Below are 21,905 nucleotides of genomic sequence, written 5' to 3' on the forward strand. Positions count from 1 at the left end.
TTCCTCTGCCCCTCCCTACAGTCCTGCATACACATTCCCTCTCTCTCTCTCAAATAAATAATTTTTTTAAGTGAAAAGTCTATATTCTCTTAAATAATCAATGACATGATATGGTTAACATAAACACAGGAAATTATTCGGATAAGACAAAATCTTTGTTTCCTAGGCAGTTTCACTTAAAAGGTAAAGAAAAACTTTCTACAGGGGCGCCTGGGTGGCTCAGTCGTTGGGCGTCTGCCTTCAGCTCAGGGCGTGATCCCGGAGGCCTGGGATCGAGCCCCACATCAGGCTCTTCCACTGGGAGCCTGCTTCTTCCTCTCCCACTCCCCCTGCCTGTGTTCCCTCTCTCGCTGGCTGTCTCTGTCTCTGTCAAATAAATAAATAAAATCTTTAAAAAAAAAAAAAAGAAAAGAAAAACTTTCTACAATCTCTAAGAAAGAGCAGACCAATAATCCAAGAAAAGTTTGTTGTTTCAACAGAAAGAAAACCAAATTCTAGTTTTGCATCTGTACACTACGGGCTCATTTTAAAAACCGTATAAATAAATCAATTCAATCTGAGCCAGCTTGACCACATATGAAATTCCTTTTCCACAAACCCTCTACAACTTTCTATATCCACTGAAATGTTTTTTTTGTCCTATATTTTCCTCTTTCTCATTCTGGAATAACTTTTAAACAACCTCTACACAATTTGGACATTGAAGACAAAAGTACTCTCCTTTTTCCCTAACAGAAATATAGCCCACATTCTTGCATAATTGGCATGCAGCTTTTTTCTTCACCCTTCTTATTCCTAGAAATTTCTAGCAATTCACTTATATATGCTTAGAATGTTTAAGCCACAGTAATCTTGATTTCCAGTGAAAACAAGGAGGTAAACGACGGTTAACTGTCAGCTGTATATCAACATTCTACAGTAAATGAGTAAGTTTTATGAATATACCATCTCACAATTTCTAGAAACATATACTTCCTCTAATACAATAGGCCCAAAGATATTTCTTTATACCGTATAAAAATAAAAAGCCAAACATATATAAGCTTACACTTGTGCCTAGTAATTAATGTCTTAGTGGTTTATCTGACTTAGAAATGATTTAGATAGCTAATGACGATTTTTACTTAATTTAATTTGGCATAACTGTTAAGATTGCAGGCTACTAAAAAAATTTTGGAAACTGTTCTTCGGCGAGCATATTAGAACCCGAAGCAAAACTATCCAGCATCTCGAGCTACTTCCGTTAACTACTTTTACAACCCATGCATGTTAGGCAAGCATCGTGAAAGCAAGAGCCTAAAAAAACCTAAAGACACGGGTTTTCTGTTTTCTGCTGCACGAAGTAATGGATATCAAGCAATTCATTTTCACTGCACCTTTCCTTAGACATTTGCTCTTAGGTTCAATTTATAATTTTTTATGGTCTTCAACATCTGGTAGATATGACCTTACCTTATTTAACTACTAAACCTCAGTAGAATAAAACATACGCTCCGATTGTCCTTTATCGCTGGTAACTCAGAAGACACGGCTGTTTTTTGTCCAACCAGGGCTATTAAACTGTCCTTAGTTATCCAGACTTGCTCAAATCATATGGGCTTGAAAAATATCTGGAGTAGTTTCTATATTTCTGGGTATTTTAGGGATAATTAATAGAAGGGCTGATTTATACCTAAGCCATTTTTTAAAAAAAGATTTTATTTATTTATTTGACAGAGAGGAGACAGCCAGCGAGAGAGGGAACACAAGCAGGGGGAGTGGGAGAGGAAGAAGCAGACTCCTAGCGGAGGAGCCTGATGTGGGGTTCGATTCCAGAACGCTGGGATCACGCCCTGAGCCGCAGGCAGACGCTTAACGACTGAGCCACCCAGGCGCCCCTGTATCTAAGCCATTTTGAAGAGAGCTCCGTGAAGGGATTTCATGGATTAATTTGGCAATGCCATCTTGAGTGGAACAATATCACATACACAGTACATACGTACATACACAGCACATACGTACACACACAGTACATACACGGCACATACGTACATACACAGTACATACACGGCACATACGTACATACACGGCACACACGTACATACACAGTACATACACGGCACACACGTACACACAGTACATGCGTACACACAGTACATGCGTACACACACGGTACATATGTACACACACAGTACATACGTACATACACACACAAACGGACAGATGCGGACAGAGATCTTACAGGTTTCACTCTAAAATTTTAGCCACAGATCAGCAAAACAGAGTGATGCAGGCTCCCTGGTTTGTAGAAAAATAGTTGGATCTCGTCTTTGCTCCATTTTGGATTTTTTATCTGAATTGTGTTTCTGGCAGATGGGACAAGTTGAGGTGGTTTATTCAGTATAAGAGTTAAAGTTTTTTACGAGTGTTTGTGGAGGACACTTTTAAGCTTTTCAGTTGCCCCAGTATGTAATTTTTAAAAAAGATTTTATTTATTTATTTGAGAAGGAGAGAGAGAGAGTGAGCACGAGCAGGGGAGTGGCAGAGGGAGAGGGAGAAGCACAGTCCCCGCTGAGTATGAGGCTCGATCCCAGTGATGAGGGAGCAGAAGGCTGGCTGAAGACAAGGCATAAGCTGACACCCTGCAACCCGCCCCGCCACCCCCCATAGGATGTAGGTGACATTCCTCAGGCACTCCTGGCTGCCCTAAAGGACAAAGAAGTAGTTAACCTATAGAGACCACAATCCTGCAAGACTTGAGTCTCCCTCGGTTTACAAATGTCTTAGCAGTTTACAAGAACAAAGCATTTCTATCAATAACTGAGCTTCCGGAAGGGAATGTAGATACAATTAAATGTCTTTATAACCCGCAGCCTCCAGGAAGTTTCCAACCATCTTAATGTTAACGCCTTGCTAGAGGGAAAAACAACCTTAACTTGACAACTGCAAGGCCTCCGGTATCCTGAGAATCTTCTTTAACATATGAAAGTATTTTCTCGACCTCTCTTTTTCCTTACCTCCCCCAACCCCACAGTATATAATCAGCCACCCCTCACAGCCTGGGGCAGCAGCTCTTTCTGCCCAGGAGTCCTCTCCCCGTGCTTTCATAAGCCACCATTTTGCACCAAAGATGTCTCAAGAATTCTTTCTTGGTCATCGGCTCCGGACTCCACCTCACTGAACCTCACCGATATCCCACAACCTCATCACCAGGACCCTGAGATCGTGATCTGAGCCGAAATCAAGAGTTGGAGGCTTAACCGACTGAGTCACCCAGGCGCCACCCCCCACCCCAATATGTAAGTTTAAGGAGGCCGTGGAATATATCTTAGGGGCGAGATTGAGGGGACCTGCCTGGATGTCTCCAAATCCCATCTAAGTGAGTAAATTATCCAGTCTGTTTCCAAAGAGCAGTTTTCCTTCTTAGCTTCAGGTAGCTGCTTTCAGGGGTCCTTGAGTCCCTTGAGAAACCCTGATGGAGACAGGGAGCTAATTATTCAAGGGCCCAACGGGCTGGCAGGGGCAGGGAAAAGGTCTGGCAGGGGCAGGCAGAGGGAGGGAGCAGGCAGGGGTTTGAAGGGGTCCCATCAGGGGATACAAGGGAACTGAAGGGAAGATCAAAAAGGGTAGGCGGGGACGTGGGAAAGGAGACGTCTTAGAGGAAGCAGTGAAGTTCCAAATTCAGCAGAGGGTCTTGAAGGGGGGGGGGGGCTTCAGTCAACTGAGACGTTTCCTTGGAAGAAGCAGGATCAAGTAGAATAGAGAGGCTTCCCAAAGAGCCAGGAGAAATATTCCAGCCTCGGGAGTCAGGCAGTGAATCCCCTCTCAAAGAAAGGGCCAGGAAGAAAGACTTCCAGCCCAGCAGGAATCTGTCAAACAACATCGCCTATGACTCTTCATCCAGCTTCACAGAACATACTCGGAACCTTAAGAGCCAAAACCTACCCGGGCTGTGCTTCAGGGACGTTCACCCGGAGCCCGGGCTCGGGAGTCGGGCTCACAACGGGTCCCCGATCAATCGGCCAGGACCGGGGCGCCTGGGTGGCTCAGTTGGTTGGGTGTCTGCCTTTGGCTCAGGTCGTGATCCCAGGGTCCTGGGATCGAGCCCCACATCCTGCTCCTTGCTCAGCGGGGAACCTACTTCTCCCTCTGCCTCTGCCTACCACCCCCCCTGCTTGTGCGCTCCTCCGTGCTCTCTCTCTCTCTGTCAAATAAGTAAACAAATAAAATCTTAAAAAAAAAGTCAGGCAGGATGGAAGACAAAGGCCTCAGAATGTCCACCTGGGGTCCTGGATGACATGGCCAGGGGTCCAATGATGAATTGGATCTCACATGAGTTATGGCACCACGGCTGCTAGAAAACTAGACCCAGACAGTTGTTTACATGGTAAAAAAAAAAAAATTTATTCAAGAACAATCACAGGGGCCCTTATGGAACTGGGCCCTCTGTTCTGAATACAACAATTACGAATCGTCCCGGCTATTAGGCGGACATGTGCAGCCAAGGAGCAGGGAGAGGCTGGTGGCTGGAAGATGGCTGAGGGTTGGAGGATCCTTGCTAAATGGACCTAACAGGATTCTGGCCGAAGGCCGGCCCGGGTGATCAGGGACCGCCTGGGAAACGGTGGAGGGTAAGGAATTTGATCAGATATCGGGGGTGGGACGGGATTCGTGCTAAAACGGGGCAGTGCTGAGATGGATACGGAAACCCTGAGGTCAAGGCCTGGTTGAGAAAGGTCTCAAGGAAGCCTAACTGAAGTGGGGTCAAGGACAGAGTCTTGTGGATGGCAGCCCCAGACCAGCGCAAGGCAAGTGCGGTCCCTTCCTCAAGCCTTAGCCTAAAAGACCTCATAACTTGGTAGGAGTCCTGAGTAAGGAGAGACACTCTCCCCCTACCCTTGCCCAGACTACAGAAGCAAGGGGCCTCTTCCTCAAAACATGTGACCCCTTCACCTCCTCTCTCCACCTCCAAAGACCTCAAACAAGCCATCCCAGCTCCACCCCCTAGCCCCCTGGGGGCCCCTTCCTTCCGGGACTGCCATGGACATACTTGGGGCTTCAATTTCCATGCTCCCTATGCTCCCCATGACACTGCTTGGCACGTATGGCAAGGCTGTCACATGCCCCCCTCCCCCTCCCAGCCTATGGGTTCCCTCAGGTGGATTCTGTGTCTGATCGGAGGTGTCCCCCCTGGGCTGTAGAAGACCATCGGTACAGGTCTACTGAATGAATGAACCAATGGATGATTCTGTCCAAAGTTACTGAAGACTGTCTTTTTCTTCTTACAGTAGTTCGTGGGAACATTCAGTATATAATCCAGGAAAAGCAGAGCTGCTCAAGTGGAGATTGAAGTGGGGGAGTGGCACCCCAGAAATCATCCCAGATGTGCCCAGGAAAACACAGGGCTTTGGGGAACGCCTGAAACAGCGTCTCTGGTCCCCCTGCTCATGGGGAAACTGATGCCCCCAACAGGGAATGGACTTAAGTCAGAGAAGGGGCCAGGGCGAGGACCAGGACTTGGTGCCCTGCTGGGTTTTCAGTCGCTGGCCCCACTGTCCCCAGCTGCCCGGGTGGGTCATCATGAAGCAGGTGCAAGGAAGGGTAGTTAAAAGTCAGATGCAGGGCACCTGGGTGGCTCAGTCAGTTAAGTGTCTGACTCTTGGTTTCGGCTCAGGTCATGATTTCAGGGTCGTGAGATGGAGCCCCGAGTCGGGCTCTGCAATCAGCTTGGATGCTGCTTATCTCTTTCCCTCTGCTCCTCCCCCCCCCCACTCTCTCTCTCTAATAAATACATAAATAAATCTTAAAAAAAAAAGTCAGATCCCGAGGAGTCAGACCCAGCTCCATCACTGACAACCTGTGTGACTCTGGACAAGTTACTTCCCCTCTCTGAGATGTTCAACAGCAAAGGACGGGGTGGAGGTTGATGCCTGACAAGCACCCAGGCCAAATCATTGTCCAACCCTTGGAACACACCACTCTCCAGCCTTCCTGACACTCATCTCTCTGCCAGAATAGGGCAACATCATCTAGGCCCCGGGGCAGGAAGGGGACAGGCCATGCCAGCTGCTGGGTGTCAGGAACCTGCTCTCCCCAGAGCCGCAGACCCTGGAGGGAGTCTCTGTGCCCTCCCCTGATGCTGGCCAGTGGGTGCCAAGCCAAGGAGGACCAGCCGTGGGGAGTTGAGGCAGGAGGCCTTTATTAGATTGAGGAGGGGGTGCTGAGTCCTATGGAGAGTCTCTGGGGTGCAGCATCCTGGACAGGCCGGGGCAAGGTGGGGGATGGGGCAGGCAAGACTCCTTGGCAGCAGAATCTCGTCCTGACACACGGACCCAGACTCTCTGGAGTGGACATGTGTGGGAGCTGGAGGGGCCCAGCCTGAAACCTGGGCTCCCAGGGGTGAGGGGCGGAGACTTCTGCAGACCCCACCTGAGGCAGGGACTCCAGGTGCCCCATCCTGCCTCCACCTCTGGCTTGGTGGGGGCTTCAGCTCAGAGATAATGGGCCCTCCCAAGACGGCCAGGAAAGGGTAGTTTGTTAGCTGGAAGATGTCAGTGATGACGCTCACAGGGGACCAGAGCCGCCATGCCACGACAGTCAGCCACGACAGTCAGCTGGAGGTGAGCCGTGGAGGGGCTTCTTCTCACGCACAGTGACAGCCGACGTCAACAAACAGCTTCATCCTCGGTGCCCAACGCCGGTGTTCTAGAAGATGCAGCTTGGCAAGGCTTCTGCCCAGTGCTGCTATTTTGGGGGTAGACGTTCTCTCCCCACCCCCACACCTCTCCTGCCTCCGGCTTTCTCAACCATCCCTGGTGACAGTGGTCTACAAGGTACTAGCAGGGCGGATCGAGCTCCTGGTGGCTGTTCTTGGTGTCCAGGTGGGTCACAGCGCTGTGCCAGTGGGTCCTCGGGGTGACGCAGGGCATGCTGGCTACTTGGAGGCCGCTGAGCTTGAGGTCAAGAGGTGAGGCAGGCGGGACAGGGGAGGGCGCACCTGGAGAAACAGCCACGCTGGCGCGGAGTCAAGAGAGCTGGCCCTGCCGAGGCTAACCCTCTTCCACCTCTGCCCACACTCCCCCGGGCTCAGGGGGAACCTGGGCCCAAGGAGGGCCTGTGCCCCAGGCTCCTTTACCCCGATTCTCCTGCCCAGACCACTCTTGTCCCATCTCTCTCCCACCTTCTCCCCTCCCTTCCCTCTGCACGCTGCTCCCTCCCCACTGCCTTCCTGAACCTTCCCCACAGCCTCCTTCCTGGACCTGGTCCCTCCTGCCTTTGTTTCCCCCTTCACGGAGGTGGGTCCCAGCCCTCGGCCTCTTCCCCATTGAGAGGGCTTCCGACCCCAGCGTGCAGCCTCGCCTCTCCCTGGCAGGGAGAGACGGCTCTGGGGTCCTTCCACCCACTGGCCTGGCTGCCGCAGGAGGGAAGGCACGGGGCGGGGTGGGGGGGGGGGGCTGTCCCCTCCACGTCTGTCAGGGTCCCAGGAGCCTGGGGTTGGGTGCTCCTCAGAGCAGTGCAATAGTGTAGGGCCGGCTCAGGAGGGAGGAGGGGGAAGACCTGAGTGTTGGGGGACCTATTTGTGCCCCCGTCTTGGTCACCCTGCACCTAGGGGAGTGCCGCTGGGGACGTGGGTTCTGTGGGTGCCCTGCAGACTGCTCTGAGGCCAGACTTTGGGGCTGACACTGTGGCCATCCTCTAATGTCTGGGCCTAGACTCTGGGCCACCCCCCGCCCCCCACCATGGAGCTCTAGAGAGAAAGCAAGGATCACCCTGAATCATCTCCTAGGGGAGCCAAGAGGCCCCCAGAGCCCAGGCCTTGGGCGCAGCACGCCGGTGGGCTGGGGAGCGGCCTGAGGACACACCAGGCTCTGGGGCTGAGCTGGTAGCTCAGGGTCTTGGTCTCTAGGTCTCCGGGCTCCAACCGTGAGGGTCAGGCTGAGGAAGTCAGGCTGGGCCGGGGGCAGAGGCCCCACGCAGAGGCCCCCACCTCCTCTCTCTCAGGCCTTGGCTTTCACACTCAGGAGAGGCCCCAACAAGGCACCTGTTCCCTGCCAAGTCTAGGGCCCCTGGCGGGACATGGCCCTGCCGAGGCTAACCCTCTCCCACCTCTGCCCACATTCCCCCGGGCTCAGGGGAAACTGGGAGCCTGGGGGCCACAGTCAGGGCCCAGACCTTCCTGAGTCCTCTGGGGCCGGTCTCGCAGGGGCGGCTCCAGGGAGGAAAGAGCCAGGCAGACCCCAGGCTCCCAGTCTTCCCCCCACCTCCCCCTGCTCCATCTGTCTGGTCCCTAGAGGGCACTAGGGAGATGCAGGGGGAGCGGAGGAGATGTGTCCTCAGGCCACCTCCTCCGGGGGCGGCTCATAGATGCTGCAGTTGGGCGTGGGGCCCTGACAGTAGATGTTGAGGTAGTTGCGATGTTTCTCGTTGTACGTCTGGTTCCGGAGACACAGAACCACGCTCCTGTCACATTCGCAGGTCTGCTTGTCACACTCCGTCTCGTTGAGCTCACCTGTGTGGGGCAGAGAGGTTCTAGTGGGCCTCAGAAGGTGGGTGGGGGGCAGCAGCATCACTGGCGGTTCACCCCAGGCCGGCAGCTCAGAAGCTCCGGGGTGGGCCCCGCCGGCTGTGTCCACCGCCCTCCTGGGGGCTCTGGGGCGTGCTTAAATCAGGGAAGCCCTGAAGTCCAACGTGCCACTTTATAGTAGGGGAAACTGAGGCCCAGAAAGGGGGGCGGGTTTACCAATGTCACCCAAGCCAACCCAAGGCAGGGCTGGGACAGACACTCAGGTGTCAGGAATCTCCTGCCCCAGGGCCTCGTCTCTCCCATCACAGAATCCCAGGACCACCCCCCCCCCCCGACTCCTGGAGGGAGCTGGTGATAAGGAGCTGCTGAGGAGGGGGTCCTAAAGAGCTTGGCCTAGGGCCTCCCATGAGCAAATGCTTAAGACCTAGTCACTGTGGCTGCAGCTGCTGCTACTTTTCTGAGCCTCCAGAAATCATCCGCCCTGACCGTTCCCAACTTTAGGGATGCACTAGGATCCACCGGCGGCTTGTTGAAACAGACTGCTGGGCCCCAGCCCGCCAGCTTCAGGTTCAGTGGGTCTGGGCGGGGCCTGATAATCTGCATTTCTAACAAGTTCCTAGGTGATGGAGATGGTGCCGGTTCGGGGAACCCCTCCCTAGTTCAGTGGTTGGCACACTTCTCAAACTTTCTGTCAGCAGAATACTTGCTCTTAAATGAAACTCTTTGCAGGAGGCTAATATATCAAACGGCCAAAAGAGAAGCACTTAAACTATCAAATGAGTTCACAGGGCCAGCTGGACCACTCAGGGACCTCCCCATCACCTGACCCCCATGACCCCAGTAACCCCCAGAACCCAATGTGAAAACCACTGCTTGAGTTAGTCCACCGCCCTTTGGGGAAATGCTTTAATGAGGAGACACCCCCCTCTCCCAAGCCAGCCCCTCCATTCCATGTTGCAGAATACGGGGACCTCAGTGCCCTGGGCTCCCGAGGTGCCCCAGACGTTCCCAGTTCCCCAGCAAATGCTTCCCCAGAGAACAGGAGACTTGGGGTTTCTTTGCAAAGCTGGGCTTGCTTGTGAGCTTTTAGTGAGGGACAGTGAGACGAACCTAGTTAAGACACGGTGACAAAGGGAGCCCGGGGCTGCCCATGGGACTGGGCCAGGGGCACCTGCTACCTAAGGGGAGGCAGGGCAGGGACACTCGGGCCATTAACTCGGACACCACATCCCTCAGTGGAGGAATGGCCTGGAGAGTCCGTGGTAAGCGAGGGAACACCGCCCGGCCTGGTTCTCATAGCTTGAATCCTGGAAACACTGAGCGTCCTGGAATGAGGCCACCTTCTGGTGGGGTCCCCAAGACAGAACCGGAAAGGAACAGGTCTGCTCTGATCCACACCCTTCCATGGGCCCATGGAGAGCCTGAGGCCAGGTAGGGAAGCACCCTGCATAGGATTACACACAGCAGGAAATGCTGGCAGAATCCAGGTTTGAACCCAGGTCAGCATGTCACAAAGTCTCAGCATCACCGGAGGATCTGGTTAAAAACAGATCCGGACCCACTGAATCGGAACCACTGAATCGGAACCACTCCCTAACCTCTGTGAAGCTTAAGAATCAAGGACCTGGGAATCAGGGTGCCAATTCAGGCCTGGAGGATCAGAGCACATCAGGAGGAGAGCCACGGCTAGGGTTCTCAGATTTAACAAACAAACAAAAACAAGAGGCCTGGCTAATTTGAATTTCAGACAAACAGTACATATTTTAGTATAAGTATGTCCCAAATATTATGTGGGATATACTTATGCTAATTCTTAATGTTACACTAACAGTAATTGATTTTTATGCTAACATTTAATTTTTAGCATGAGGACGTCCCATGCGATATTTAGGATATACTTACGTGAAAATAGTTTTCGTTGTTTATCTGAAACTCAAATTTAACTGGGCGTCCTGTATGTCGTCTGGCAACCCTGTGCACAGCCCCAGCACAGGGCAGGGGGACTGGCAATCTAAGCCCTTCTCCTAGGTGGGGGAGGGGGGAGTGGCAGGGGGAGAACTCACTGCAGATGATCGAAGTATTATTCTCGATGGTGTGGTCATAATGGTCCACATAGGGGTGACAGCCCAGGTCGAAGAGTTTCTGGTAGCAGCAGTCATGGGCATGGCAGCACCTAGGAGCAGACAGAGGATAGCAGGCCCCCATAACCAGGCTTGGCCCATCCCCCAGTGGCAGAGACCCCAACCATCTGTTCCAGTTCCTTCTAGATCAGACCTTCAGACGGAGGCCCAGAGAGGGGCAGTTCCTTGCCTGAGGTCACACAGCCAGGCAGAGCCCGGCCAGTGCCCCAGTTTCCTGCCTATGATCCTGCCTTCCTGTTCTATGCCTAGGGCTCCCAGCTTTCCCCCCTGAGAGCCCTAGCTGCCGCTGCAGGAGGCGGGAAGCATCAGGCTGTCTGGCGATGTGGTCAGGATGGGAAGGAGGGTCAGGCCTCAGTCAGTGTCAAAGGAGCCTGACTATATCAAGAGGCCATGCCTGGCTGTGCGGGATGGCCAGGAGAGACAAAGGTCTGCAGGGGTGAGTACGGATTGGGGGTGAAGGACAGGAAGCAAATGTAGTGTGGTCACCGCCATCCCCTCTAGTGGAGGAAGGCGATTAGTCAACATGCCTTTATTGAGCCCCCCGTGATACCCCGACTTGGTGCTGGCTGGTTCTGGGGAGACAGGAGCAGAAAGTAAGCTCCATCAGAGCCTCCAGGGTGATGGGGTGAGAGGGGTCACAGCCCTTCCTTTTGCTGAGTGTGAGCTGCATGTCTGTTGCTCTCATGTGTTTTGGGGGCAGGTCGATGTTTCCTTCCTGGCGAGAGCGGGAGTTCAAATGCCTCCAAGCCTAAGACTTGCAGAAGGACAATAGAAACCATCTAAGACAGTCGAGGAGGACACGGGTCAAGGCCAGGCTCCCGGTCACTAACTCATTGAACCAGCCTCATCCTTTGGGGGAAGGGTCCTCTCCCATCCATCAGAGACGGAGACCAGTCTGACCCTCACTGCCCCCCTCCCAGTCCCGACATGACAGCAGCACAGGCGCTCCGGGACCTACCAGTCCACCTCGTCCATGGGCAGCCCGCGCCCTCCCAGCCCGCAGTAGCAGCCGTAGCCCACGAAGGACAGGACGGCGCTCCTCCCCGTGACGGCTTCCACCATGGACTTCAGGTTCAGCAGGCTGCTGCCGGCCTCGGGTAGGACTGCGAGAAAACCGAGGGTGCTGTGAGCGTCCTGCCTGCTGGGCGGCCCCTCCTGTCTGACCTACCTCCCCACACCCTGGGGCCAGGGAAAGGGGGAGGGAGGGGGGAGGGTGAGCAGAGTGGGGGAGGATGGAAGCAGTGTATAAAAAGCTGCGAGAAGGGGCCCCTGGGCGGCTCAGTCAGTGAAGCATCTGCCTTCCGCTCAGGTCATGATCCCAGGGTCCCAGGATCGAGCCCCAGGTCACGTGGGGCTCCCTGCTCAGCAGGGAGTCTGCTTGTCCCTCTCCCTCTGCCCCTCTCCCTGCTTTGCACTCTCTCTCTCTCAAATAAATAAATGAAATCTTAAAAAAACAAAGCAAAAACGTGAGGCACTAGGGCCCTTATAATCATTGTTCCTATTTGCTGAGGGCTCTGTGCCAGGGGCTGCCCTAAACCCCTCCCATGCATTAACTCCGAGTGCTGTTATTATCCCCACTTTATAGATGAGGAGACTGAGGTCCAGAGCACTTAACTTAGTAACTTGCCCGAGAACGCTATCAAAAAGTAGTAGGGCTAGAATTTGGACCCAGGCAGTGAGATCCCAAGTGCCGGGGCCACTATCAGGGGCTTCACAAATGCCACGTGGTCTTCTGAACACAGGGGTTTGATTCTGGGCCCTGGGCCTTGGTCTGGCTCCTCTGCCTCCAGCAGGGACTTTGTGTCCCTACCACAGTACTCGCAAATCACAATGAATCCAGAGACAATTCGGTGCTCTGGTTGTTCAGCAAAGACAGACGGACAGACAGACAGACAGACACACACAAACCCATTTCCCTTTGGCCATGTCTCACAAGCAGCAAGAGCGCAATGACCCCCTCCCACACCAGCAAACTCAGCCGCATCCCCGCACCTGCCAGCCTGGCCTTCCCCAGAGACAGATCCTCCTCTCCTCCTCTCCCCTGCTCCCTGCCTCCCGGGCCCCAGGGCCTGTGCTGACTCGGCATCTCACGGCTCACTGCTGAGTCAACCTGAGCCTGGTGCTTTAGTCCTTCCTTGGGTGAGGCCGCCCCGCACGCAGGCAGGAGAGCCGCTGTAGCCCCATTTAATGGGTTTGGGGAATCCTGCTCTGCCTGAGTCGTGTCTATTGGCTTCTTGATTTTTGTCGTTACAGAAAATAAGGAGCAAACAGGAAAGGAAACAGGGAAGGAGCTGGGACAAATGACTTTAAGAGGATGCTGTAGAGAGACGTACATGTCTCAGCGGGGTCCGGGGCAGGGAGAGGCAGGACCCCATGTCCCATGGGCCTGAGCCCATCCCTGAGCTGCACAAGGCTCTCTCCCCCAGCCCATTCCCTCCCCCCACCCCGCACTGTGCTGGCGGTTGGCTGCTGGAGGAGGACTTGCGTGCCAACCTGCTTGGGACTCTGATCTGGAATGGGACCGCGCGAGTCAAACCCAGAGAGCCATGGGTTTGCAGACAAGTTCTCCGTGGGCACTGCGGCCCCATGGGCAGGTTGCTTAAGCTCTTTGACATCGATTGCCAAATCCAGGGATAACGCAGCTCTCCTGCAGGGCGCCACCTGCCCAGGCTGTGAGGAGGAGGCTCCCTGGCCTGAAGCCCCGCCTCCCACAGTCTGGCTGTGCAGGTGTTCCCTGGGGAGGGGGGAGGGGAGCAGCTTTCATCACCAGGGCCCTCTGACCAGCAGCTCCATACGGGGTGGACATTATCACAGGAGCCCTCTACACCTCACACACGGGGGGACACACCCCATTACACTCACAAGGGCATACACACCTCAGACTCTCCTCCACGCACCATGCTCTGGAGCGCACACGCACCCACAAACACGCATACCTCGTACGCGCAGTCACGTGGTCATACTCAGCAACCTCACACTCAGACACACATACAAGTCACACACCCGTGTAGAGTGTATGTAGAAACACACTTCCCTCCCACACGTTCACACACAGCATGCTCATGCAAAATGCACACTCACTCTTTCCTCTACACACCGCGTATGCTCACAAGCACGCGCCCGTGATACCCTCACAGGCACCTCCCACACAGGTGCACGCCGTCATATACACCGTTGTGCCCACACTCTCCCGCTACCACCTCGCGCGTTCACATACCTCACACCCACGCTCATACGTCCATCTCACACACTCGGTCGCACGTTAGCACACACTTACACATGCAGCACCCACGGCGAACCCGGGAAGCCAAGGCCACGCCCACACACACGCTCCAAGCAGAGGAAAGGGAGTCCGCGCCTGGTCAGGCTGCTGCTGTCCCCGGCCAGCGGTTGGGGCTGAACGCGGATGCTTGTCTTCCAAACAACAGTCACTTTAGCAGCCACGTCAACCCCCCGTTTTTCACGACTGGCCACATTTAACCTTATTTTGTTTCTGGTATCTCTTTCCCTCCTCCCACCTTCCCGAGACACCTGGCTGTGTGCGGGGTGGGATCGGCGTCAGGAGCAGCAGCCCGGGGAAAGGAGCCACCAGACCCTCCCCGCCGACGGCTTGTGCGCTCCCAGACACCTGCTGCACACACACTCACGCACATCCAGGTGCCCCAGTTAACATCCACCTACACGTTTTACAGACGTGTGCTGAGACACACCTCCACACCCAGAGATGTACGCACGTACGGCCACACACAGACTCATTAGCTCTTGCCTAATGTACACATGGACACAAACACACTCCTATCTACACAAACGCCCAGGTTTTCCCGGGGCAGCCAGAGGCCCAGCAAACACCACCGTTTTACGATGCTTGCTCAGCTCTGGGCCCTGCCGCCTCGGAGGCTCGTAAATGCCGAGCAGAGGGGCCTCTGTGTGTTTATGGCTGGGGGGGGGGGGTGCAGACAGCCCCAAGGCAAGGAAGGCCGCCAGGGCCTGAGCGAGGAAGTGGAGGCCCAGAGAGGCAGTGCAGGCCCACGGTCTTGCTGCCAGCCAGTGGCTCGAGAACCTAGCTGCCCAAGGCCACCGGAGAAAGTGTGAGAGTGGGAGAGAACCAGGAGTGTCCCCAGAGCCTTTACTCACCGCTGCCGGCCAGGATGACCATGGCGAAGAACTTCTTCATACCCAAGCTAGATCTGAGAGAGGAGAAAATCCAAGTCCCGAGTCCGTCCCTTCCACTCGCCTGCAGCTCCCGGCCTCATCAGAGGCCCCATCAATGCTGTCCCTTAGGCCCCCATTCCTGCTTCCCCGGGCTCTGTGACGAGAACCTCCCACCTGCCCTGTGGCTCCTGAAAGAACAGTCCCCAGGATGGTAGAGCCAGGAGTCACTAGGAGCCTCCTTCCTTCTTACCCTGAGCAGGAATGGCCTTCCTGCACCAGCTTCCAAGACAGGAAGCTCACTGTCTCATGGGGTCAGGCCTCTGTCACAGATCAGAACCAACCCCTTTTCCAAACACACTCCGGGAAGTCAGTCACATGACCCAACTTGCTGGCTGGGTCTTGCACTTGGAGCCGAGAGACCTGGGTCCCTAGATTCTAGTCCCTGCTCTCCTTCCAAAATGCTGTGTGACCTCGGTAGATCCCTTAGCTTCTCTGGGCCTCAGGTGCCTCATGAGGATTGACTAGATGATCCCTAATGCCCTTCTGGTGCTGAAAATGCGGTGACGTATTTCAGCCATCACTCAGAGACTTAGAGCTCTTCTTTCTGGAGAAATGGACTCCAGGCACCAGTTCCCCACCCCCATCCCTGCTGCTCTCCACAGAGGATTCCATCCCAGGGTAGCAGGCACGTACCTGGAAGTTCTCCAAGGAGAAGAGGCCCTGAGACTTGGGCTCCTCCACCCAGAGGGGTGCCTAACCAGCACCTTCTTCCTGAACACTTTGGGGTTGGCTTGCGCCCCATCTGCCATGTTCTGTTTTCTGGGGGTCCAGCGACATAGGGCTCGTAAGGTCCGCGATTGCTTTGAAGGCTCCGGGGAGCAGGCTCCAGCTCAACGGGGCCACACGTGCTGGCAGGGTAGCGCCGGGGCAGTGCCCCTGGGCAGGACGCAGGTGACATTGCCCTAGAAAAAGGAGACTCCACCTCCTCCCTCCCACAGCCACCGCCCGGCCCACAGCCTGGTACAGTCCCCGCCCCAGGGCCCTCGGCCTACAGGTGGGGGTTTGCACACCTGCCCAGGAGCTGCACCCTCCCTGCACATCTGGAAGGAAATTCACCCAGAGGGCTCCCTGTTCCCACCTGAAACAGATGTGAAACAAAGAAGTTGTTCAGTTACATTTGTTAAAGCACAGTGGGGCCGGCTTTACTCAAGGTGGCATTGGAGAGAGGCGGGGCCACCACAGTGGGGTTTCGTAGCGGGGGACAGAGACTGTGTTCGATTACAAATACAACAAAGAAAAGGGGAATTTGTAGCCAAGGAGCAGGATGGGGGTCAGCAGGTGGAAAAATTACTAAGGGGGGGTGGGAGGATCCTGGCTAAACCCACCTAGCAGGACTCCTGCAGACGACAGGCCAGGGTGACATCACCTGGGGGTGGCAGGTTGATGAGGAGCCCCATCAGACATCTGGGGTAATCAGGTATCGAGGATGGGGGCTCCTGGCTGAGCTGGCTCACAGGGGCTTTCGGAGAGAATGCAGGACAGCGCAGAGACAAACACAGGAGTCCGAGAGTCCAGGCCTCTTGGAAAAGAGCTCAAGGGACCCCAAGCAGGGTTTGGTCAAAGAGAAAGTCTTTGCCAGGGGCCCTCCTTGTGGCTATGCCCATGTCTGTAAGGCATCCATCCACAGCTGGAAGGGAGTTCGTCCGGAATCTCTGGGGACCTCTCTACCCACACTTCGGTGCCCCCACCTGGCTAAGACAGGAAGAAGCCCCCAGCTGGCATCTGAATGGGCGAGCCCAGCTGATCCGAGCCCATCTTCTTCGCCACAGCATGACTGTGGCATGCGTGGCCTGACACCTCTCTGTGGTGGGGGCCGTCCTGGGCATCAAGAACGCTGAGCAGCCTCCCTGACCTCCACCACAAGACCCAGGAAGAGCCCCCTCCCCATGCTCCTGTCCCTGAACCTTGCCAAGTTGTGACAACCAAAAATGTCTCCAGACATTTCTAGAGGTATCCTTGGGGGCATAGCCTTCTCTGGTTGAAAGTCTGGTGGCCTGCGAATTGCTGCCATTTGCCTCTTGTGAGGGTGGCATGTGTGCGTGTGTGTGGGGGAGGGATAGGAGGGAAGCAGAAAGGGGCTGGAGCCCTGGAGTCCCTGGAGGTTTGGACAGTTGCACCGACAGGGGCTCCAACCCCAGCACCCCCTCTTCTTGGCTCTGAGAGCCCAACAGAAGAGTTCCCTTCCCTGGTCTCTAAGTCCCCAGCTGTAGAATGATATAACCGGGCCTCACAGAGTAAGGATCACGCTAACAGATGACAGGTGACAGGTGTGAGTCATCTGGGGCATGTGGCAAGTGCCCAGTTACAGATCCGACTGATCCCGAGAGAAGCCTGTTCTCCAGCCCTTGAGGTGAATTGAGATGGCGGGAAGGGGAACAAGGAAGAGGGAGAGAAGAGTACTCTTGGAAATTAACCCATACAACCCCTGCCTTCACATCAGCCCTTGTCCCCCAAGGTCCCCAAACTTGCTGACAAGGGACAGAAGTAATCCCCTGGGGCTTCCCTTCCTACCCTTAGCTTTTCCAACTTCCTCTTCTGGCCCTCCCAAACCAGGTGGCCATCGTTCCCCTTCTCCCAGCCTCCACTTCCTGGCTCAACTTCCTCTCTGTGGATCCCAGGCCTCCTCGTTCCCAGGAAGTTACTCTACCGAAACTCTGTTGCCTCCACTCACATGTGCCTGCTCGAAAGGTGCACTTCCTTACCGTTCCTTTGTAGGTACCTGCACGTGTTTTGATTTGTGGATTTTGACACTTCACTCAGCCTGGGAATCCCAGAGAACAGGGGACTATAATTTTATACAAAAATCTGGGGGTTCCCCATGGGACAAGGGCTGCATCTGCCCTGGCAGCCTGGGAACTCCCTGAGGACCAAGAGAGCTGGGAGGATGAGGTTGGTCTTGGTCTTCGCCTGTCTGCACAAAGCTTGGCTTCCGTTTTTGCAAACACCTCTTAATGATATCACTCACTCCAGAGGAGGAAGAAAGAACCAAGAAGTAAGGCCCAGTACAGCCCACACACTGAAGATACAGCCTCCAACCTGCTGATCTATGCCAAGATGCCACAGCCAGCGTTCTGAGAGCCTCTGAACTGCCTTCTTGCCATTTTCCCATCTCACATTCCCATTGGCTGTGCTGGTTGGGCTGTTCTCCAGAGACAGTGAGTTCCCGGGTGGGCAGAGGGGTGGGATGGGATGGGTTCTTCCCTCCCCCCACCTCCCCTCAAGCACAGGGTACTCAACACCAGAAGTCAACAATAAACTGGCTGACCCAGTAATTCCACTTCTAAGCCTGTAAACCTGGATGAACACCTGAGTTGTTCCCAGCAACAGATGCAAAGGGTATTGACTGTGGCATTCTTTGTGATATTCCCTCCCAAAATCAGAAGCAGCATAAGTTAAGGGATGAGCTAAGCACATTAGTAAACATCCATCCATGATCGTGTCTTCAAAGATCTGATGATACAAAAAAACAAAAAACAAAAGCCCTGGATATTAAGGGTAATAGCAATTTTATTTTAAAAAAGGGGTTGGAGAAGGGGAAGTAAGGAAGTTGATGTGCACATGTATAAAAATTTTCTGGAAGAATATATAGCAAAATATGAGTAATGGTTATTTTTAGACAGTAGGGTAAGTGGAGGGTTTTTTTTTCTTATTTGTATTTTTTTATTAAAATGAATGTAAGACAATATATTCCATAACCAAGATGGAATGGCCAATTTCCTTGAAAGACACAAGCTCACATACCTGGAAATAGCCCTGTATCTATTAAAGAAATTGAATATGTAGATTAAAACATATTAATTAATTAGTTAATTAGTTGATTAATTAATTAAAATAAACTTCAGGTACAGATGATTTCACTGGTAAGTTTGACCAAATACATAAAGAAGAAATAATACCAGTTGTATGAGACTGCTAGAGCTATATAACAAGCTACCATGGACTGAGTGGCTTAAATAACAGAAATTTATTTTCTCATAGTTCTTGAGTCTAGAAGTCCAAGATCAAGGCATTGGCAGGGTTGGTTTCTTTCTGGGGGCTCTCTTCTTGACTTACAGATGGCCACCTGTTTTATGTGTTCTCACATGGTCTTTACCCTGTATGTGTACATCCCTCTTGTTTCTTTGTGTGTCCGAATTTCCTCTTCTTATAAAGATACCAGTCTAGGGGCATCTGGATGGCTCAGTCAGTTAAGTGTCTGACTGTTGATTTCAGCTCAGGTCATGATCTCAGAGTCCTGAGATCCAGCCGAGTCAGGCTCCATGCTCAGCAGGGAGTCTGCTTGAGATTCTCTCCCTCTCCCTCCCCCACTCCGTCCATTCTCTCTCTCTCAAATAAATAATAAATCTTTAAAAAAATAAAGATACCAGTCCAGTTGGATTAGGGACCACCCTAATGACCTTACCTTAACTTAATCACCCCTTTAAAACCATATCTCCAAATACAGTCACTTTCTGAGATATTGGGGGTTAGCATCAACATATAAATGGAAGGGGAGGCAAAATTCAGCTCATGACACCAATTATAAACAAATTCTTCCAGGAAATTTAAGTGGAGGAAATGCTTCCACTTAACTCTCTCTGGTAACCACCATTATTCTGATACCAAAACCAGATAAAGACATTACAAGAAGAAAAAACTACAGATTAATATCCCTCATGAGCATAGAGGCAAAAATTCTTTTGGGCTTGGAGACCAACACGGGACTTGAACTCACAACCCTGAGATCAAGACCTGAACTGAGATCAAGAGTCAGACTTTTAACTAACTGAGCCACCCACGCACCCCTAGATGCAAAATTTCTTAACAAAATGTTAGCCAAGAGTCTAACAATATGAAAAAGGAAAATACACCACGAGCAAGTGGGGTTTATCCCAGAAAAGAAAGGTTGGCTTTACATTAAAAATCAATCAATGTAGTTAACCATATTAACAGATTAAAGAAGAAAAAGTATATGATCTTTTTAATAAATACAAAGGAAGAGCCATTTGACAAAATCTGGCATCCATTCCTGATTTTTAAAAAATGTCAGCAAACTGAAATAGAAGGGAACTTCATTAGCTTGAAAAAGAGCATCTACAAGAACCCCTGGCAGCTAACATCATACTTAATGGTGAATGACTAATTGCTCTTCACCCCAAGATTAGGAACAAAGTGAGGATATCTACTCTCACCACTTCTACTCAACATTGTACTGGTGGTTTTGGCCAGGCAAGAAAAGAAATAAAAGGCATTCAATTGGAAAGGAAGAAGTAAGACTGTCTCTATTGGCATAAACATGGTAGTCCATGTAAAAAATTCTGTAGAATCTTTAAAAAGCTACTAAAACTAATAAATGAGTTTAGAACATTACATAATAGAAGAACGAAAATGTAAGAAAATTAATTGTACTTCTGTATATTAGCAACAAACAACTGGAAATTGAGATTGAAGAACACCAGTTGTATGAGACTGGTGTTAATATGAAATATTAATAATAATATCCAAAATATGAAATATTTAGGGATAAATTTGATAAAATACATGGAGATATGTACACTGAAAACTATAAAACAATGCTCAGGAAAATCAAGGAAGACCAAAATAAATGTAGAGATATACCATGTTCATGAATCAGAAAACTGTATGTAGTTAAGATGTCAGTTCTCCCCATTTTCTCTATAAAGCCAATGCACTTCAAACTAAAATACTATAGACCTTTCTTATAGAAATTGCCAGGCTGATCCTAAAATTCATATGGAAATTTAAAAAATCCCTAGAATATCAAATTAACTTTGAAATGAAGAACAAAGTTGTTGGACTTACATCGTTTGATTTTAAGGCTTATAAAGTTACTATAATCAAGACAGTGTGCATTGGTATAAAGATAGACAAAGAGACCAATGGAACAAAATAGATGATGTGAATTAAAGCTACACAATTATGGAAAATTTATTTTTTAAAGATCTTATTTATTTAAGAAAGAGTGTGTGAGTGGGGTGGGGGGTGCAGAGGGAGAGAGAAACCCAAACAGACTCCACTGAGCATGGAGCCTGACACAGGGCTCAATCCCAGGACCCTGAGATCATGACCTGAGCCAAAGTCAAGAGTCAATCACCTAACTGATTGAGCCACCCAGGCACCCCTGGATAATTTTTGTGTGTGTGTGACAAAGATGCAAAGGCAATTCCATGGAGGAAGAATAGATTTTCAATAATGGTGCTAGAATAATTGACTATCATAAGAGAGAAAGAGAGAGGGAGGAAGGAAGAAGGAAGGGAGGAAGGAAGGAAGGAAGGAAGGAAGGAAGGAAGGAAGGAAGGGAAAAAGGAAAGAAAGATAAAGAGGGAGATTAGGAGGAAGGGAGGGAGGGAGAAAGAAAGAGAGAGGAAAGAAAAAAGAATTTCCATTCATACCTCTCATTACATACAAAAATTTATCGAACGGATTACAGTCCAATGAAGGTGCCAAGACAATCCAATAGGGAGAGTCTTCCACAGATGGTGTTGAGACAACTGGATATCCACATGCAAAAGAATGGAGTTGAATCCCTTCTTCACACCATACACAGAAGTTAACACCAAATGGATGATAGATCTAAATGGAAAAGTTAAAACTATAAAACTTTTAGAATAAAACCTAGGATTAAACCTTTGTGACTTTGGGTTAGGTGATGTTTTAGATACTGCAACAAAAGTACAGTGGAAAAAAAAAGATAAATTGAAGTTCATTAACATTAAAAACTTTTTCCTGCAAACTATACTATCAAGAAAGTAAAAGGACAACCCACAGAATGGGAGAAAATATGTGCACATCATAAGTCTAATAAGGGACTTGCGTCCAGAATATATAAAGAACGCTTACAACTCAACAATAAAAAGGTAACAACCCGATTTGAAAATAGGCAAAGGATTTGAATAGACATTTTTCCAAAGAAGATAAACAAATGGCCAAAAATCACATGAAAAGAAGCTCAACACCGTTGGTCAGTAGGGAAATGCAAATAAAAACCATACTGTGATACCACTTCACATCTACTAAGATGGCTATAATAAAAAAGACAAATGATAGCA

General features: G+C 51.4%; 1 protein-coding gene across 1 annotated transcript; it reads right to left on the minus strand.

The window, feature by feature from the left end:
- Nucleotides 1-8,312: 8,312 nt before the first annotated feature.
- Nucleotides 8,313-15,605, minus strand: PLA2G2F (phospholipase A2 group IIF). Its single transcript, XM_045782640.2, has 5 exons — nucleotides 15,490-15,605; nucleotides 14,779-14,831; nucleotides 11,603-11,747; nucleotides 10,567-10,676; nucleotides 8,313-8,488 (listed from the first exon to the last, which is right to left on the minus strand). Exons 1-5 carry the CDS (start codon nucleotides 15,603-15,605, stop codon nucleotides 8,313-8,315), a joined length of 600 nt encoding a protein of 199 aa, XP_045638596.2.
- Between the last annotated feature and the right edge of the window lie 6,300 nt (nucleotides 15,606-21,905).

This window comes from Ursus americanus, chromosome 33 (assembly GCF_024610735.1).
Source record: "Ursus americanus isolate L20-20 chromosome 33, mUrsAme1.1.p, whole genome shotgun sequence".
In the NCBI taxonomy this organism is placed as follows: domain Eukaryota; kingdom Metazoa; phylum Chordata; class Mammalia; order Carnivora; family Ursidae; genus Ursus; species Ursus americanus.

What these genes read in the sequence shown, in the direction of transcription:
- PLA2G2F (XM_045782640.2), bottom strand. Translation starts at nt 15,605, where the DNA reads ATGGCAGATGGGGCGCAAGCCAACCCCAAAGTGTTCAGGAAGAAGGTG. An exon ending in TCTCCTTGGAGAACTTCCAG is followed by an intron (nt 14,832 to 15,489) that starts GTACGTGCCTGC and finishes CTCCTCTCTCAG; the next exon opens with ATCTAGCTTGGGTATGAAGA. An exon ending in TAATACTTCGATCATCTGCA is followed by an intron (nt 8,489 to 10,566) that starts GTGAGTTCTCCC and finishes TGCCCCACACAG; the next exon opens with GTGAGCTCAACGAGACGGAG.